The 16529-nt window shown below is 62.6% G+C and overlaps 3 protein-coding genes across 3 annotated transcripts; 2 read left to right on the forward strand and 1 right to left on the reverse strand.

Moving 5' to 3' along the window:
* Window positions 1–2371: 2371 nt before the first annotated feature.
* EMIHUDRAFT_443621 (hypothetical protein) lies at window positions 2372–7895 on the reverse strand (the record flags this gene model as incomplete). The annotated part of the gene is made up of 2 exons (XM_005777820.1): window positions 6911–7895; window positions 2372–2388 (listed from the first exon to the last, which is right to left on the reverse strand). Coding segments are annotated over exons 1-2 (306 nt in total), but the record flags the coding sequence as incomplete, so codon positions are not given.
* Window positions 7896–11161: 3266 nt separating this feature from the next.
* Window positions 11162–11723, forward strand: EMIHUDRAFT_237665 (hypothetical protein; the record flags this gene model as incomplete). Its single annotated transcript, XM_005777821.1, has 3 exons — window positions 11162–11292; window positions 11367–11422; window positions 11500–11723. 3 exons carry the CDS (start codon window positions 11162–11164, stop codon window positions 11721–11723), a joined length of 411 nt encoding a protein of 136 aa, XP_005777878.1.
* A 947-nt stretch (window positions 11724–12670) lies between these two features.
* On the forward strand, window positions 12671–13603 carry EMIHUDRAFT_367332 (hypothetical protein; the record flags this gene model as incomplete). The annotated part of the gene is made up of 2 exons (XM_005777822.1): window positions 12671–12825; window positions 12903–13603. A coding segment is annotated over one exon (485 nt), but the record flags the coding sequence as incomplete, so codon positions are not given.
* Window positions 13604–16529: the final 2926 nt, after the last annotated feature.

A 16529-nucleotide genomic window follows, 5' to 3' on the forward strand; every position in this document is an offset into this window, starting at 1 on the left:
CACTCAGTCCTGCAGACCCTCGACAGCGACCCCGACGTGGCGCCAGCGCTGCTCGCGCGCCTCATCGGGGCCGCCTCCCCGCCGCTTCAGCCGCCGCAGCCGCCGGGGCGAGACGCCGCCGCCGCAAGGGTGGAGCTCCTGAGCAAGCTGCCGCCCGGCTGGAGCATACAGCAGCGCACGCCCGCCTCGGGGCGCCCTTACCTCATCTACCGCGGCCCGGCGGGACAGCGTGCCGTCTCCGTCTCCGACGCGTGGCGCAAGCACGGCGGCGAGGCCGCCGCCGCGACGGCGCCCGCGATTGCCGCCGCCGCGGCCGAGGCCGGCCCGAGCGAGGTGGGCGCCTCCCTGCAGCCGCGCGACGAGCCGCTCGGCGTGATGCTCCCTCTGGCACCGGTGCCGGTGCAGCGGCCCATGGCGGTGCCGCCGCTGCCGCTGGTGCCGGTGCCGCTAGCGCCGGCGCCCGTGCCAGTGCCGGGTCCGATCGGCAGTCCTAGCGCGTTTCCGCCGCCCCTCGCCCCCGCTCCGGCCACCGCGGCGTCCGGGAGGGCGGAGGGGGGCGCGGTGGCGGCGGTCTCCGAGACGGTGGTTCAGTTCCCGCTCCGGGCGTCGGCAGGCATGGCAGAGGCGTCGGCAGGCATGGCCGAGGGGGCGCTGCCGGGCTCGCCCTTGCGACGCTCGCCGCTGCCCAGCTCGCCGCCGCCGCGGGCTAGCTCGCCGCCGCCGTCGGCTGGCGGTGGCAGCGCGAAGCTCGGCGTCCCGCACGCGCTGCTGTCGGCGCTCCCTCCGCCGCTGCCGCCGAGAACCCCTCGGCGTGCGGAGGAGGAGGCGGGGCAGGGCGAGGAGGAGGAGGGCGGCGGCGGCGCAGAGGGGTGGCACCTCTCGGAGTCGAGCGGCTCAGCAAGCTCGCTCATCGCCCTCCTCAGCCCCTCCGTCGAGCCCGCGCTGCGCATGCTCGAGGAGAGCGAGCGCGACTTTGCGGAAGGGGGGGCGGAGCTGCTGCCGCCGCCCTCGCTGGCGACCTCGCTCGGCTCAGCACCGGAGCCGCACCCGGCACCGACGGTGGCGTGAGCGCTGCCTGCAGGCGCGGGAGAGCTTGGGTATGGGGACGCGAGACGTCTTGCGCTCGGCAAGGTTTGCCTTGTCGTTGGTGTCGCCGGGCGTTTTGGGAGAGATTGTGAGAGCGCGTGCGCCCCGGCCCCCGCCACGGTGTGAGAGAGGTATTCCCCGCGCCCGCGGTTCCGGTGGCGGCGTGGCGCATGCATGGCGGCCATGGCATGGGTTACGGCTCCGTATCTCGCTGGCGCGCACCCGTTGGCGCGGTGGCACATGTAAAAGGCTAGTTCCAGTTCACTCTGACACGCTACCGTTATCTTGAAAACGTCCAACGGGGAGATCCGTGTTGCTTCCAGCGCACTCCGCCCCCGCGGGTTGTTGCACGAGTATATGGGCCAAAAGCGTCGAAAATGTCCCAAAAAAGCGTCACTCGAGTTTGTGGCAGCTCCGCAGCTACCATTTCCCCCCGGGACTCTCCGCCTTGCTGGATAAACGCACTCCATGGGTCCCAGAGAGTGCGTGTATCCAGCAGGAGCGAGTAGGCTCGACGCCGCGCTCGCTGTGGAGCTGCCACAAACTCGCCGCCGAGCGTGCCATCGAAGGCGTCCCGGCGGAGGTGATGGAGTGTGAGACCTGAGGCTGCGGAGGTGACGCCTGAGGTACCGGCCCGTGCACAGCGACTCAGCCGGCGACCGCCACGGGCTCAGACGAGACTTGTCGACGCGTTCCGGCTCAGCTTCACCGTGGTCCTCGGGCGTCTGTCGACGTCAGGACCACCCATACAGCTCGCGGGTTTGAGGTCGCAAGAGCCAAGATGGTGGCGTTTGGACGTCCCAACCATCACACAAGACAGCCTGTAGGTGATGGCGGGACGGCGCAGTGTTTGTGGCACTCGGAAGTAGGCACCCGCGGCACGGCCCCGCTGTCGGCTCTCGCGGGCTGCGGAACCGGACCCAGAAGGGGACGGTCCGGGCGAGTGTGGCAGCTCCTGCGCTAGTATGGGCACCCTCTATCATAGCACTACTGATCCTGGTCATTAGAGCTGCCAGGGATAGCGTCAGGAGCCGGTAGGAGTCAAAACCCCTCATATTTGAGACATCGTGGCCCATATACTCGTGCAACAACCCCCGCGCTCCACCTGCGGCCATGGCCAATGTGCAATGATCCTAGTATGGGGAGCTACCTGGGTACCGCGAGAGCGACCCAACTCGTCGACATCGTCCGATGATGGTGCCTCAAAGCCTCGTGGGGTCGAGCCGGCAGTAGCCGCGACATGTGGTTCCACCACCCCTCGTAGGCTTTGCCTCTGCTCGCCATCTCTTTGTACATACATACATGTTCCCGGGCATTCACACTATATTCCTCTGAGATAATATTATATTTCGCCGCCACCGCGGCGCTCGCGCTTTATCCGCGCGCTATATTAGTAGAGCCAAACTTGTGTTCTTGTTTTGGATCAAACTTGTTACAGCTCAGCGAACGCGATGCGGCCTCTGCCTAGCCTCCTGCTCCTATGCGCGAGCTACGGCGTGACCGCTATCGAGTATGACTTCTCTACCGGGAAGAACGGCCTCGACTACTGCATCGCCGAGGCCGACACCACCAGCGACATGACAGCGTCGACCACCATGGCACCTCCACCATGGACAAGCCTTGCACCATGTATGTCAGCCACCACCTGGGCGCCTGGCGTGTGCGAGCACAACCCCAATCGAGCCGAAGGATCTGAACAATGGGTCCAGTCGGTCTCGTCGAGCACGTTCGAGCCCGCCATTTGCATCGACAATTCATTTCTCAAAGATTTGTCGATAAATTGGCAACTTGGGTCAAAACACCTTGAGGACATGTGTGCCTCCACTCACACTACCTCTCAGGCGATGGAGCACGCGCTACAGTCAGCTCCTGAGGCCTCATCCACCCACTGCGGCCAATCTGAATTTTCGGCCCTCCGCAGCCCCGCGATACAGGTGCACTCATGGCCCAATACGATGGCGCTACAATTCATGAGGCACGGGACTCTTGCTGCGACAACCCAGCCCCATAGGAAGCCTGCGACACACATGCCGCCGCCACCTTTGCTGGATTACTCAATGCTGCCCATTCTTCTGGGTCAATGCGACGGGAACGGCTTCCTTTGCCTCCAAAATGTTTCACCGTGGAACGCTACATTTGACCCTACACCTTGGCAGAAAGTCCTTCCCCGGGACCACTCGGACACGCCGAGTGCAGGAGAGGCATTGCACCATGAGACCTTGAGCAGTGGGACAGAGGTAGTGCCCTTCAACAATGGGACATGTGGTATCATCTGGCCACTCCATGGAACCACCGATGCTGCGAAAGCCCTTTGCCTTGATCACTTTCGGCGACGCGGCAAGCGCGATTGGGTCAAATACGAGCTCCATTGGAACTATATGTTCTCAAACAAGAATTGCGCTCGGGTACAGTCCACATGGATGGGAATGATCTGGCCATTTTTTCTTTGCTTTGCTCTCGTTGGGTCCCTTTTCCTTGCGTACTCCCTGCTGACAAGTGCACTGACAATTGGCGACCTGTTTGCTTACCAGACCATGAGCAGCCTTATGATTGTCAAAGCGTGGTACGGATTGCGACACTATGGTGCAAATACCAAGCTACTGATCATCAACCTGGGTATTCAAATCAAGTGGGTCTTTGACTGGTATTTTTGCCTTGCGCCAGCTGCGCTTGCGATATGCGGCATCATCCTGCTCGTTGCTTGGGGCTTTGCAATCTACGATTTCGTGCGATCCCTCCTATACTTCGCCAGGTATGCATGCCTCGTCGCCTTTGAGGTCATCACCAGCACTACTGTCAAAACTGTTTGCTTCATTTGGACACCTATTACCACCACCATCTCCTTTGGGTGCCCGTATGCAATCGTTTGCGTCAGCATCTACCGCGACTTCCTTCGGAGGTTTCTCAACTTCGTCAGTCCAGTCGTGAGGGAGCACTATGCCGAGCTAACTCCTTTGTCCGATGTTTGTGAACCGATCGACACTGGCCGCCGAAAGCCGTTGCCCTCCTCGCTTTGCCCCCAATGCCTCCATGGACTTGTCGAGTGCTTCCATTGCACCTACCATGGCATGGCAGAAAATCCATGGGTGTGCGGGAACGCCCTTCGACCCAATGCCAACGAGAGGCCTATGCCGTGGAAATTCTGGACGTGTCGTAACCTCCATTTGGCGTTTTCTTTGTACGACGATGCTCTTGCCGCCATTTATGCTCGGCTTCTCCACCTTCACGTTTGGGCCACTCTCCGTTGCCTGCAGTATCGCAGTGGTGAATACATCGTCATTTACGTGTGCAATTTTGGTTTGATCATGACACGCAAGGCCCTATACTACTTTATTGGCTTTGCTACCATTTGGCAAATCGTGTACATGCTAACCAATAGCATCGCAGTTGCTGCCGACCCGCAGGAGACCACCCCTGCCTTTGATGGCCAGCGTGACTCTTTCGTTGGTTGGTATATGCTCTTTACCGGGTACGTCGCGTGGAAGGCTACCGACGCCTACACTATCGCCGATGGTTCCGAAACGAAGCCTGAACCGCCCGCAGGAGAAGAACCAGTCATATCTGCGCCAAATATCAGCAGGGAAGGGGCAGTCACCAATCAGGCAACCATCACCGCTGAGACTCGGGCTCGTGACGCTTGGCGCAAACGAACCAAGAAAGTTGAGAATTGGGAAGAACGCAACCGCAAGCTATATGGGCTACTAATCACCGCCATGCCAACGTGGCTGCGTACTTCCCTTTTCAACTCTCACTCTGGTGACGGAAGGGCTGCGATCGTTTACCTACAATCCACATTTGATGCTGGAAAAGGGAAGGGCAATGATCATGCTTACCACCTCGAGCGGCTCACTCGGTCAGTCATCGAGCCCCGTCGGGAGATTGACGAGAAGGATTTACAGAGTCAATATGATTGGATTATGACTTGCAAAGCCGCCATCGAGCGCACTGAGGAAGATGTGCCCGGAGAAGCTACCTTGATTGCTTTCTTCGACAACGCTCTTCCACATTCGTACAGCTCCATTCGGCAACTTGTGCGCCGTCAGAAACATGATACGCTGCTCAAGCATTATACCGATTACCAGGATATGGTCCGCGGGGAGCTTGCCTCTCGTCGCCCTACGCCGTCCGCCTATAACGCCAATCAGGGCAATACCAATCAGGGCAATGCCAACCACGGTGGGACTCGAGGGCGAGGGCGCCAGCTTTGCGTCCGTTGTGGCCTTGTCGATTGCCCTGGCCGCAGGCAGTGTGCCAAGCCTCCGACTCAGTGTCCGCTCTGTGGTGGCGATCATCTTGGTGCTTTCTGCCCCAAGGCTGTCGGCCGCCACCGCCGCGGTGAACTTACCAGTGGCGCCCTCAAGATGCTAATGAAGGAGATGACTGAAAGCCTTGCTCGGCGCGGGCAACCCACTGCCGCCGCCGCTTCTACCGCGCCAGCCGCCGCCCCTGCCGCGCCACCTGCTGCCGCACCCGCCGCCGCCGCTTCTGCCCCTACCTACGCCGCCGCCGCTGGTGCTAATTCCTCCGCGTCGCACGCTAACTTGCCACCTTCTACCGCGCCCCCCGCTGTTGATGCCGACCGCCAGCGAGCCTTCGCCGCCGCTGCTGCCGTCGCCTCCGCCGAGGCCGACCCTAGCAATTACGCGCAAGTTTTTACTGGGGCCCTGCGTAGCTTTGGCTATGTCTGCAACGCCGCCTATGGCGCCATCGCTCCTCCCACGATTGCTCCTCCCCCTGGGATAGCTTCTGCAATTTGGTCTTTTGTTGACTCCATGTCTACGCATTTTATCGTGCCCGACATCGCGATGTTGCACACTGTGACTGACCCGTCACCCGGTATTGGCGTCGACACCGCCAACGGCCCCTCCTATGTCGAGGCCATCGGCACCGCCCTAATTTGGCTTTATCATGGTGGCACTGTTGGCTGGATATGCTACGAGTTACCCCATGTGCTCGTAATGCCCAATTGCGACGCCGTGCTTTACTCGACCCGGACAATGCGCAATCTGTTTGGATTTCGACATGATTTCGATTCGTCCAATCCTGCTATCAGTTGCCCTGGGCGCCCGAAGATCTCCATCATTGACGATGGATATGGATTTCGCATACCCATCGCCTTTGTGCGCGCCGGCCGACCGTCTCCGTATGGGCTCATCCGCAGTATGGCTGCCGTCGCCGCCGCCGCCCTCCATCATGGCCCTGGGCTCGCCCAGTCGACGCTGTACCATCGACTCGGTTTTCCGTATCTCGATCAGTGGCGTCGTACTCTGGATTCGATCACCGGACACGGGCTCCCCGCCGAGGCGTCGCTCACCAGCGTTCCCGTCAGCGATGCCATCATTCGCGGCCGCTCTCGCGCTTTGCCATTCCATCGGAACCTTGATGGTGAGCAGCCTGCGCCTGGCGCCGTATTTTACATGGATGGTGCTGGTCCGCTCATTCCCAGCTTTCCTGATGGCTACGTGTCTTACTGTGTCGCTGTCGATGCCGGGTCCGGTTTCGGACGTATTTGGCCGTCGCATCGTGCCCAGCTCGACGCCGCCACTGCAGCCCGCTGCCTCGAGGTCTTTATTGCCCAGGTCGCCGCTTTGCTTGGTCTATTCAGTGCATTCAAGCCGGGCATTCACACTATATTCCTCTGAGATAATATTATATTTCGCCGCCACCGCGGCGCTCGCGCTTTATCCGCGCGCTATATTAGTAGAGCCAAACTTGTGTTCTTGTTTTGGATCAAACTTGTTACAGCTCAGCGAACGCGATGCGGCCTCTGCCTAGCCTCCTGCTCCTATGCGCGAGCTACGGCGTGACCGCTATCGAGTAATACAATCTATCAACAAAGGACTCTTGCACGGCTCAAGCCCTTGACGCTCGAGCACGCACAGGGACCAAGGGTGAGTGTTCACCGGCTGAATCACACCGGCGGCTGCGAGCGGAACCGCAGTATATGGGGGCAGAAGTGTGTGTGTGGGTGGGGGGGGGGGGGGGTGGCGAGCGCGAGCCCCATTGCGTCCGTCGCCAATACTCGGCTGGGGACGACGGTCTTGCGCAGGATCAATATGTGCGCCGTGCTCCCCGACATGCAAAGGATGCTGCGCGCGTGATATATTCCACATGAGGCGGCCCAGGCAACTGAACGGCTGGGTACTTTGCCCCGGCAGCGTTCTTGTCCGGGCCGCCCGCGCGCCGCAGCGGCGATCTTAGACGCCCTCGGTGACGGTGTGCTTGGTCATCGAGGGACGGTCGGAGCCGTATCCCGGGACGCTGAGTTTGCCCTTCTTGACGAGCAGGTACACACCGAGGGCGAGCAGGGCGACGCCGAGGGGCACGCACACGGCGACGGCCACGACCCAGCCGCGCTTCTTGGCAGGCGGCGGTGGCGGCGGCGGCGCGACGCCAGAAATGGCGATGGACGGATTGACAACGAAGGAGGGCGTGGGCACGTTCTCACCGAGCTCCTCGCCGATGTTCTGGAGAAGGGTGTTGGGGTCGCTGGAGATGGCGTCGAGGATCTGCGGGGCGGTCTGCCCCTCCTTCGGGTAAATGGTCACCTTCAAGACGTTCGGGTTGCCGTCGACAGGCTCGACGGTGATCTGGTCGGTCGTGATGTCCGTCACGGAGTCGGCGATGGTGTCAACCACGGCAGTCTTGATCTTCTCAAAGGAGATGGTGAAGGTGACAGTCTGCTGCTGCAGAGCGCGCAGCAGGCGGCGCACAGACTCGAAGGAGATGGTGAAGGAGGTGGTCTCGACTGGGACTAGACCCGGATCCAGAGGCGGGAGCGGCGGCGGCGAGGGCGAGGCGGAGGGCGGCGGAGTCGAGGGCGAGGCGGAAGGCGGCGGAGGCGGTGGCGAGGGGCTGGTGGTCACATTAGTCGAGAGCTGGCGGTGGCCGCCTGCTGAGCGGCAGGGCGACGCAACGAGGCCCTCGTCCCAGCTGGACATGTGCTCGCAGACGGCGTGCTCGGCGCAGAAGCGGCGTTTGCTAGCGCCGCTGCTGGAGACGCACGTGATGCCGTTCTGGCCGGCACCCTTCTGGAAGGGGTGCTCGCAGTTGCACGTCCAGGAGACGGGCGGCTCGGCCGAGGCGCAGGAGCGCGCGCCGTCCCCGGCGGGTTTCGCGCGCATCATGCGCGAATAAGCGAAGGTCGCGCCGGTCTCCTCTTGCTGCACGGTGACGCCGCAGTTATTCTCGAATGTCTGCGCGGCGCGGTAGACGCCCTCCGAGGCGAGGCACGCCGACTGCTCGCGCGCAAAGGTGGTGCCGCGCGCCTCCACCAGGATCTCAACGCCGGCGGCGCGAAGCGCGAGCCGACCGCTCTTGGTCCGCGGTGACGCAAAGTTCTCATCCTCGATCGCCTTGAGCAGCAGGTCGGGGCCGACGAGCGAGCTGACGGCGCGCTCGCCTCGCGCGAACTCACCCCAGTAGTCGATGGAACGGCGAATGGTGCGTGAGCCGGGCTCGGAGGCGACGAGCGCTTGGAAGACGTGGTCACCCGAGTCGCCTAGCACCGTCGTCAGCCGGCTACCGGCAAGCGGCGCAAGCGAGCGCACCAGCTGCACGTCGGTGTCCAGGTACATGCCGCCGTGCAAGAAGAGCTGCGCCATCCGACAGAGGTCGGAGCGGTACTTGCCGGAGTAGTAGGGCACGTGCGCCGGGAGCGGGAGGGCGCGCTCGGGCATCTTCTCGGGGTGGGCGTACCACTGCATGAGCTCTTTGGCGGCACCGGCCCTCTCCAGAAGCTCCAAGCAAGACGCGTCGTCATCGAAGATCACGGTCGCGCCTGGGTGAAGATCGACGGCGTGCTTCACGTTGGCGCGGAGGAGTAGGTCGTCGTTCGACAGGTCGTCGGCCTCGAGCAGATTCGTCTTGTGGTTGAAAAGCAAGTTGTTGGGCACCACGGGCGTGGCGACCGCCTTCACGGTCCCGGCGGGGTTGAAGCAGGCGCCATGGCTGGAAGCCTGGAGCAGGCTCTGAGTCAGTTTGAGCTCGCGTGCGGACGAGGTCGACGAGGAGCCGTCGTCGTTGGCGTTGAATCCGAGCACGAGGGCAACCGCGGCGATCATCATCTTGCCTGTCGGCACGATAGGCGCGCGGGGGTGAGAGGGGCCAGGCGGGGCTGCAGACATGCATGGATGGCAGGCGGGTTCGGGGCGAGGTGGGTTGGTGAAAGCAGAGGCAAGATGGCGACGGCGACGGCGCGGCGTCGCCCGGCACGCAGGTGGCGAGCGTGGTTGGGTGAGTTTGGGCTGGCGAGGCGCTGGTAGTCGTTAGTGGAGGCCGTTGAGCGGCAGACGAGGGGCGGTGCGAGGACGGGAGGGAGGGCGAGTCTGCCTGCAGAGACTCGCAATGAGCGTCACGCAAGCCGCCGTTCGCAAGGTCTGGGACATGAGAAGCCGTGGCTGTGAAAAGAGGTTTCCAAACCCGATCAGTTGCAAGAATCGCAAGGACGGGGGACAGCGGCGCAATAGGGGGCCTCCCCTTTGAGGTGCCTTCCCAAGCCCCTTTCTTCTGCTCTCCTCCGCCACCTCTCGCAAAGGTCCATAGTCATAGCCACCACCTCCTCCAGAAGTCCGCTCGCCGTATCCGCCTGATACAGCGCGCGGGGCGGCAGACGCACTTGGACTTGGCAGCGGCGCACGACGTGGGAGAGAGACAGAGAGATTTTTTGTTTTGTCGACGTGGTGACTGATCCCTGCTTGATGACTGACCAGGCGAACGGTCCGCGCACTTCACCGCTTGTTGCCAGCCGTCTCGCCGACCCAGATCTCGAAAATTTTGAGACATTTCTTCTTCTTCTTGAAGGCTTGTTCTTGGTGTCCGGGGTGACGGTCACAGAGCTGATAGTTTCCCCAAGCTGGCCTGGCGGGAGGGGGGGGGGGCGGGGAGGTTGGAGTGGCCACATATGCGAGCAGAGGGCGAGGGCGAGGGCAAGGAAGGGCCGGGCGCCTTGGCAGAAAACCAGGGGTTGGTCTTCTTCTTCTTGCTCTCTTGCCAAAGGTACTGCTTTTGCCGTCGGTAACCTTGGCCAAGAGCTGAGAGCACGAGCGGGGAGTGGTAAGATATCTTACTCGGTGACGGGGTCGCATTTGCTAGATGATGTACCCGGCGGGCGAATTTGGCGGAGTTGCCCGCCCACATTTGCGGATCGCTCAGCGAGGGCGGCGAGGGCGGCGGCGGCGAGGGCGGCGTCGGCGTCCAAGGGGGGCGGTGGGGAGGGCGGCGGAGGCGACGGGAAAGGCGGCGAGGGCGGCTGGCTCGGCGAGGGCGGCGAGGGCGGCGGCGGCCGGCGAGCCCCGCGGCGGCGGCGGCAGGGGTTGGCGGCCCGTCTTCGGCCCTGCCGCCCCTGTGCGAGGAAGAGGCGCGCCCATATAATGGCAGGTGTGTGTGTGTGTGTGTGTGTGTGTGTGTGTGTGTGTGTGTGTGTGTGTGTGTGTGTGTGTGTGTGTGTGTGTGTGTGTGTGTGTGTGTGTGTGTGTGTGTGTGTGTGAGATCTTGTGTGTGTGGGGGGGGGGTGGAATGACACTTCGTCACACTCTCACAATCTGCCACCCTCACAACCTGATCGAGCCGGCTGGCCGGAGATGGTGGTCATCACTTAGATGCCTGGAAATGCCGTCCAGGACGGTGCAGGCCGCGCTGCTCGCGCGGCTCCACAAACACCACCACGTCTGTGCCTGAGCTGAAGAGCGCTGCGCTCACAGTGCGCACCAGGCACTTAGAGTTTTGGCGTGCTCGAGACTCGAGAGCTCGACACTGCTCTAGGAGTACAGGACAACTGCAATGATTGTGCTGAAAGTGATAAGAGTGCCGACATGTGTGCCGAGAGAGAACAAGCAAACGAGAATGTGATGGGGGGTCAGTCGGGAGCGTCGCCACATGTGAAGGTTGAGGTTTTCAGCAAAATTATAACGTCATACATGCGTAAGGGCTGCCTCACACGTCCAAGACGCCAGCCAGTCCGCTGTCCCCATCCGAGCAAGCTGTCGGGCATTTGCGCCGTGCGAGAAGCTGCCATTGGAAAGAGGAGAGAGGGATTGCGGAGGATGTGCTGGTTATGCCTAGTAGTTGACGACCGATGCTTCTTCTCCTCGATCCACCGCCGCACGGCACCTTCAGCAGCTGCTTCTTCCCACGGGTCGTGCCAGATCTCATCTTCCGTCAGCGCGCGCATTGTGCCGCCCGCTGCAAGCCACCCGCATGCGTCCGGTGTGAGTGAGTCTCGCAGACTCGCATGCCGAGTGTCCTGAGCAGTGCAGGTCTCTCCTCCTCCGGGCCGTCAGCGTCGCGGCCATTCCCGGTCCCGCGGCCGGCACTGAGGGCCGATTGCGGCCGGATGGTGGTTTCTTTGCCCAGGGCTGGCCTTCCCCCCAGGCTGGATCAGCTGAGCAAGGTTTGAGGAGAATCCTATAGTAGGATCTTCAGATATTTTGACGGATGACCGAAATCACCCCGTTTTCGCCCCACCCACCTATCTACCCCACGTCTGCTTCGTCGGCCGGCTCGCCTCGTACAAGTACTTCAACATGGACCAGGCTATTCTCAACGCGCTCGAGATATACGACAATTACAAGGAGGCAGGCAAGTTCGCTCCGAAGCCGCGCCCCGAGGATTTCGGCCCCGGAGACGGCCCGAAGTGACGCGGGCGATAGTCTCGCTGCGAGCAGCGGAGGAGAGGAACGCTGCTTTTAGGATGGTGTTTGAGTGAAAGAATGAAAGAAAAAAAACCAAAAAAAAAGGAACCGGCAAAACGGTTTCTTCCTGCACCAGCGTCTCACCTGCGCCAGTCCTTGCAAATGGCCTTTTTGCTACAAACGCTCTTCACCGCCTCGATCTTGCTGCTGAAAGCAGAATCAGACACAAGACTGGCGAGCCAGACCGGTTGCGTGCGCAAAGGCGGCGGCTCAGAGGGCTTGCCGTGCAGCGAGCCCGTTCCCGACGAGATCGTGGCAGCGGTTGGTCGAGGCGACGAAGCGGCGGTGCTGGCGTGGCTCGACGTGGCCTTCGGCGGGTGGGTAGACGCCACGTTTACAGTTCACAGGGTCACTATGCTCACAGTCGCTGCCACCGAAGGCCACGAGCGACTGGTCCACGCACTGCTGCAGCGTGGCGCGGATGTCAACCATCAGACCAGTAGCGGCTCCACCGCGCTCATGGTCGCCGCACGGAATGGCCGCTCGCGGGTGGTGGACGCACTTCTGCAGCACGGTGCGGACATCAACCTTCAGACTAGTGACGGCTTCACCGCGCTAATGCACGCCGCCGCCACCGGCCACGAGCATGTCGTCGACTTGCTGCTGCGGCAAGGCGCCGAGGTGGACCTGCAAAGCAACAAGGGCGACACGGCGCTGATGTTCGCTGTCTCAACTAATCGACTCGCTGCCGTGCTGCGCCTGCTTCGGGCGGGAGCAGACACAACGCCTCGCGGCGAGGGCGGCGAGGACGCGCTGACGATTGCAAAGGTGGAGGAGCACCTCGAGTGCGTGCGCGCCATTGAGGAGCACGCGGGAAAGAAGAAGAGCGGCCAGGACGGCGGCGCAGAGCTTGCGCGGGAAGCACACGAAGGCTTCGCCTCCTCCATGATTTGGGGCCTCCTGATCGTCCTGTGCACACCGGGCTTAGTCAGCAGCGCACTGCTGCTTCTCCCGTCCTCCCAGCAGCGCCCATACGCGCGACGACGGGGGCGAAGGCTGACCGCGCCGGAGGGGACGCAGCGGCAGCTTGTGCGGCCGTACCGGTTAATGCTCGAAGCCGTGGCCCGATGGCTTCGCTCCGTGCGGGCTCGGGCGACTGCCCGGCGAGGCGGGGAGAGGGTGCCGGAGCGAAGCCAACGGAAGCGGCAGGGGCGGCAGGGGCGGCCAGAGAGGCCGGCGGAGGCGGAGGCGCGCGAGCGGGGGCGGCGGGCCGCACAAGCAGAGGCAGCAGCAGCCGCAAAGGCAGCAGCAGAGGTAGAAGCAGCAGCAGAGGCAGAGGCAGAGGTAGCAGCAGCGGCGGGGCGCGCGAGGGAGGAGGCCGAAGCGATCGAGCGAGAGAGGGTCGGGATCGAGGGCAAGGGCGAGGATTCAGTCGCACCCCTTGCGGCCGTGCCTCTGTCCGAGGCGAACTTCGACACCGGGCGGCCCGAGTCGACCCTCGGAGGCGAGTCCACTTGTATCATATGCTTTGCCCAGCCGAAGTCGCACGCAGCGGTCCCTTGCGGGCACTGGTCCGCCTGCGGCGACTGCGCCGCCAGGATCATGGAGCGCGACCGGCGGTGCCCGTACTGTCGCGAAGCGGTGATTATGTGGATGATACCACGAGATGTCTGAGCTCTGACGGTCGATATCTCACATGCACACAGACCAGGGGTAGTTGGCGGGGTCATGGGAAGCGTCCGTCGTGAACATGGGTCGTGAATCGTCATAGTCTGAGGGTTAGGTTTCTGGAGCCTCGGGTGCTTTTACACTTTTGATCGGGTCAGGGGATAGTGCGACTTTTATCACTTTGGTCGTCTCGGAGCGCCTAACTTTTAGCATTTCTCAAAATTTTCTTCGGCGCCGCGCGCCGGGAGCAGCAAGTAGTAGCTATCGTCCCGCAAAGTACGGCTCTAGTTCCCGGTGGGGTCCCACACCTACAAACCTACAAGGAACTTCGGTAAGCCTAGCGACTTCCGACGACGGAAGGGTGTCCGACTAGCATTACCCATATATATCTTACCTCAGGCCTCAAGCCTGGAGGGCTGGAGCGGTTCATGAATAGTCAACAAAAGCTCACAAGCCCGGAGCGCATGGAAAACCAACTAACAACTAGCGCTGGTTCAGTCAGGCCAGACTGGTCGGCGGTGCTTCAGCGTCCACGTCATTCACCGGTTCAGGTGTGCTGCCCTGCTCAATTTTCTTCGAGATCTCCATGGTGGCCCATGCCATCCCTCATCCCCTCATCGTTCACCGCAAGGCTCTCAAACTCTTTCGCCCACGGGGTCAGGGGCGCCGCACCGATCAGGCACCAGGCCTTGCTTGGGCAGACAAACGCCACGCCCAACAGCACCAGCGCGCCAGCGAGCCCGATCGCAAAGAGGGAGAGCACGACATCCGCTTGGGGGCCCGCCTCGAGCAGGCACGTCGGCGAGGTCCCGTCGAGGTTGGCCGTGGCCGCTGCCGCGTACGCGACGGTCGTGGGCGTCGGGGGAGGAGGTGGCGGTGGGTTTGGCGGCGACGATTCTGGCGGCGGCGGCTGGGACGGCGGCGTCGGCGACGGCATCGGGCTCGGATCCGTCGGAGGCGGTGGCGGGACCGGCGTCGGTGGCGTCGGAGCCGCAGACGGCGGCAACGGCGGCGCCACCCAGATCGGCTCTACGTCTTCCACGCCGCCGTTTCTCAACTGCTGGCACATGGAGGCCGATCGCCCCGTGGGATAGCTGCGCGCCTCCGTGGCGAGAGGCGCGCAGCACTCGCCAAAGTTTTTGATCCACCTGGCGGGGTTGTCGTTCACCTTGGACGTTGCGCCGGAAATATACTTCCTCGGCACCCCGAGAAAGTCCTGCAGCTCGTGCACGGTCTTGGTGTAGTCGTCCTCGAGGTCCTCATAGTACAGAAAGAAGACGGGGCCCTTCCTCGCCCGCGCCTCACAAATCTCTCGATGGTAGCGATTTTGAACCTCGCGAAACCTCACATGGCCGGCAAAATCCTCGGGGGTGATCGTGATGCCCTGCTGCATGACTCGGTTCCAGCAGGCCTCGTCGGCGGAGGTGTAGAGGTTGTCGACGCCGCAGCTCTTATGCAGCAACGAGTGCGCATATTCGGAGAGGCTCATGTTGAACGCGCTGTAGCGCAGGCTGCAGATGACCTTGGCGCCGACCTGATCGTAGATGTCGTTGACGACTGCTTGCTTGTTTCGGAGGTCGGAGTGCTGAAAGTCCTCGTTACGCTTCGTGCAACGCTCCAACGCGGTGGTCTATCCGTCCGGCTCCTCGCACATGGCGGTGCGGAGCCTGCCCCCGCAGTAGAGGAACTTCTGCTTGAAGCCGCGCGCGGGTGAGAGTACGCTCATGGAAGTGTAGTGCGATGCGAATGCCCGAGAAGTGGTGTAGTGCCCCGGGTTTCCAACGGACTTGGAGAAGAAGTTGCAGATTCTCTCGGCTGCCGACTCGCTCTCAACATGGTTGAATATCTCCCCGGCCATGCTGATCTGGTCGTGCGAGGTCAGGATGTCGCTCTCCCACGAGGAGCCCGTTCGCTGCGACATCCACATGACAAACGGCGTGGAGGTTTCTGGCGGAGTTTGACACTTCACCGAGTACGTGTTGTTGGATGCCTGCGGCGTGAGAGTGGGTCGAGCTCGTCACCTCCAGCTTCTCGTCGGCAGAGGCTGGCACTTGGTCGATGACGGCGTCGTCCTCGAAGGTCTTGACGACGTCACCGCTCGGGCCGTAAAGCTTCGCTTCGAGCTCGCGCTTCTGCGGGAGGCGGGAGAGGCGGGAGGCGGTGAGCAGACGCTGATCAGATGAGGTTTTGGCGGGACGCAGTGTGCAAGGCCTGTCGCCCGGCAGTCCCACCCCCGACGGCGAGGCCAAGCGCGACGAGAGCCGTGGCAAAATGATCATCGTGTCCTCACCTGCAGTGGAACACAGAGGCGTGTGGCGACCACGGTGGCGACGGCGACCCGGCGGCAACGGCGCGGCAGCCGGCAAGCGGGCAGTGTAAAAAGAGATGCAAGCCGATCGTGTGGGGTGGAGTTGGTGTGGATTGGCGCTGGGCTGCCGTGCGTGCGGGCGGGTGTTAAACGACTGCGCAAAAAAATGGATTGGCGTTGCGGTTCCGGTTGGTTCACAACTCTTATCGACTCACAGGTAAAGCCGTATTGTCTGTGTTCACTCACGCTTACTGCATGAGCGACAGAGTGAGAGAGGAACAGTTCGTATTCATGTGCGCATGTGATCATGGTGACCATAGTCATGTGACAGTGCAGGCGCTCACCGCGCAAGGGCAAAAACTCTCGCGCCCCATCGGGCGACTCCGCGAGATTCGATGAGACTCACTCTAGCTCGGGCACGTCATCCTCTTGCACCGTGAGGGGCACCTCCTGCGCGAGCGCCACGCCAACCACCGTCGACGACGCCACGTGGACCCGCAGCGTGTAGTCGCCGGCCGGCGATGGCGCAGCGAAGCGGACGCGCGCGCGGACCTGCGCGGTGAGATTACCCGAGATTACCCGAGATTGCCCGGACGCACGCCCGGACCCGCGCGGTGGCGCGCGTGGAGGCGGGCAGGGGGTGGTGTGTCAGGGACGCATGCAACACACACGTGCACAAACATGTCGTGGGCACGGCGCGAGCGGGCGGGAGGCGGGCGGGCGGGGTGAAGGCGTGGCAGGGCCGCGGCGCGCGCGTACCGCCGCCGTCGCCGCCGACGTGACCACCAGAGCCTGGCAGTGCACCATCGGGTTGCGCTCGCCCTCCGGCCGCAAGC

The sequence above is a fragment of the Emiliania huxleyi genome, assembly GCF_000372725.1.
Source record: "Emiliania huxleyi CCMP1516 unplaced genomic scaffold EMIHUscaffold_254, whole genome shotgun sequence".
NCBI lineage: Eukaryota > Haptophyta > Isochrysidales > Noelaerhabdaceae > Emiliania > Emiliania huxleyi.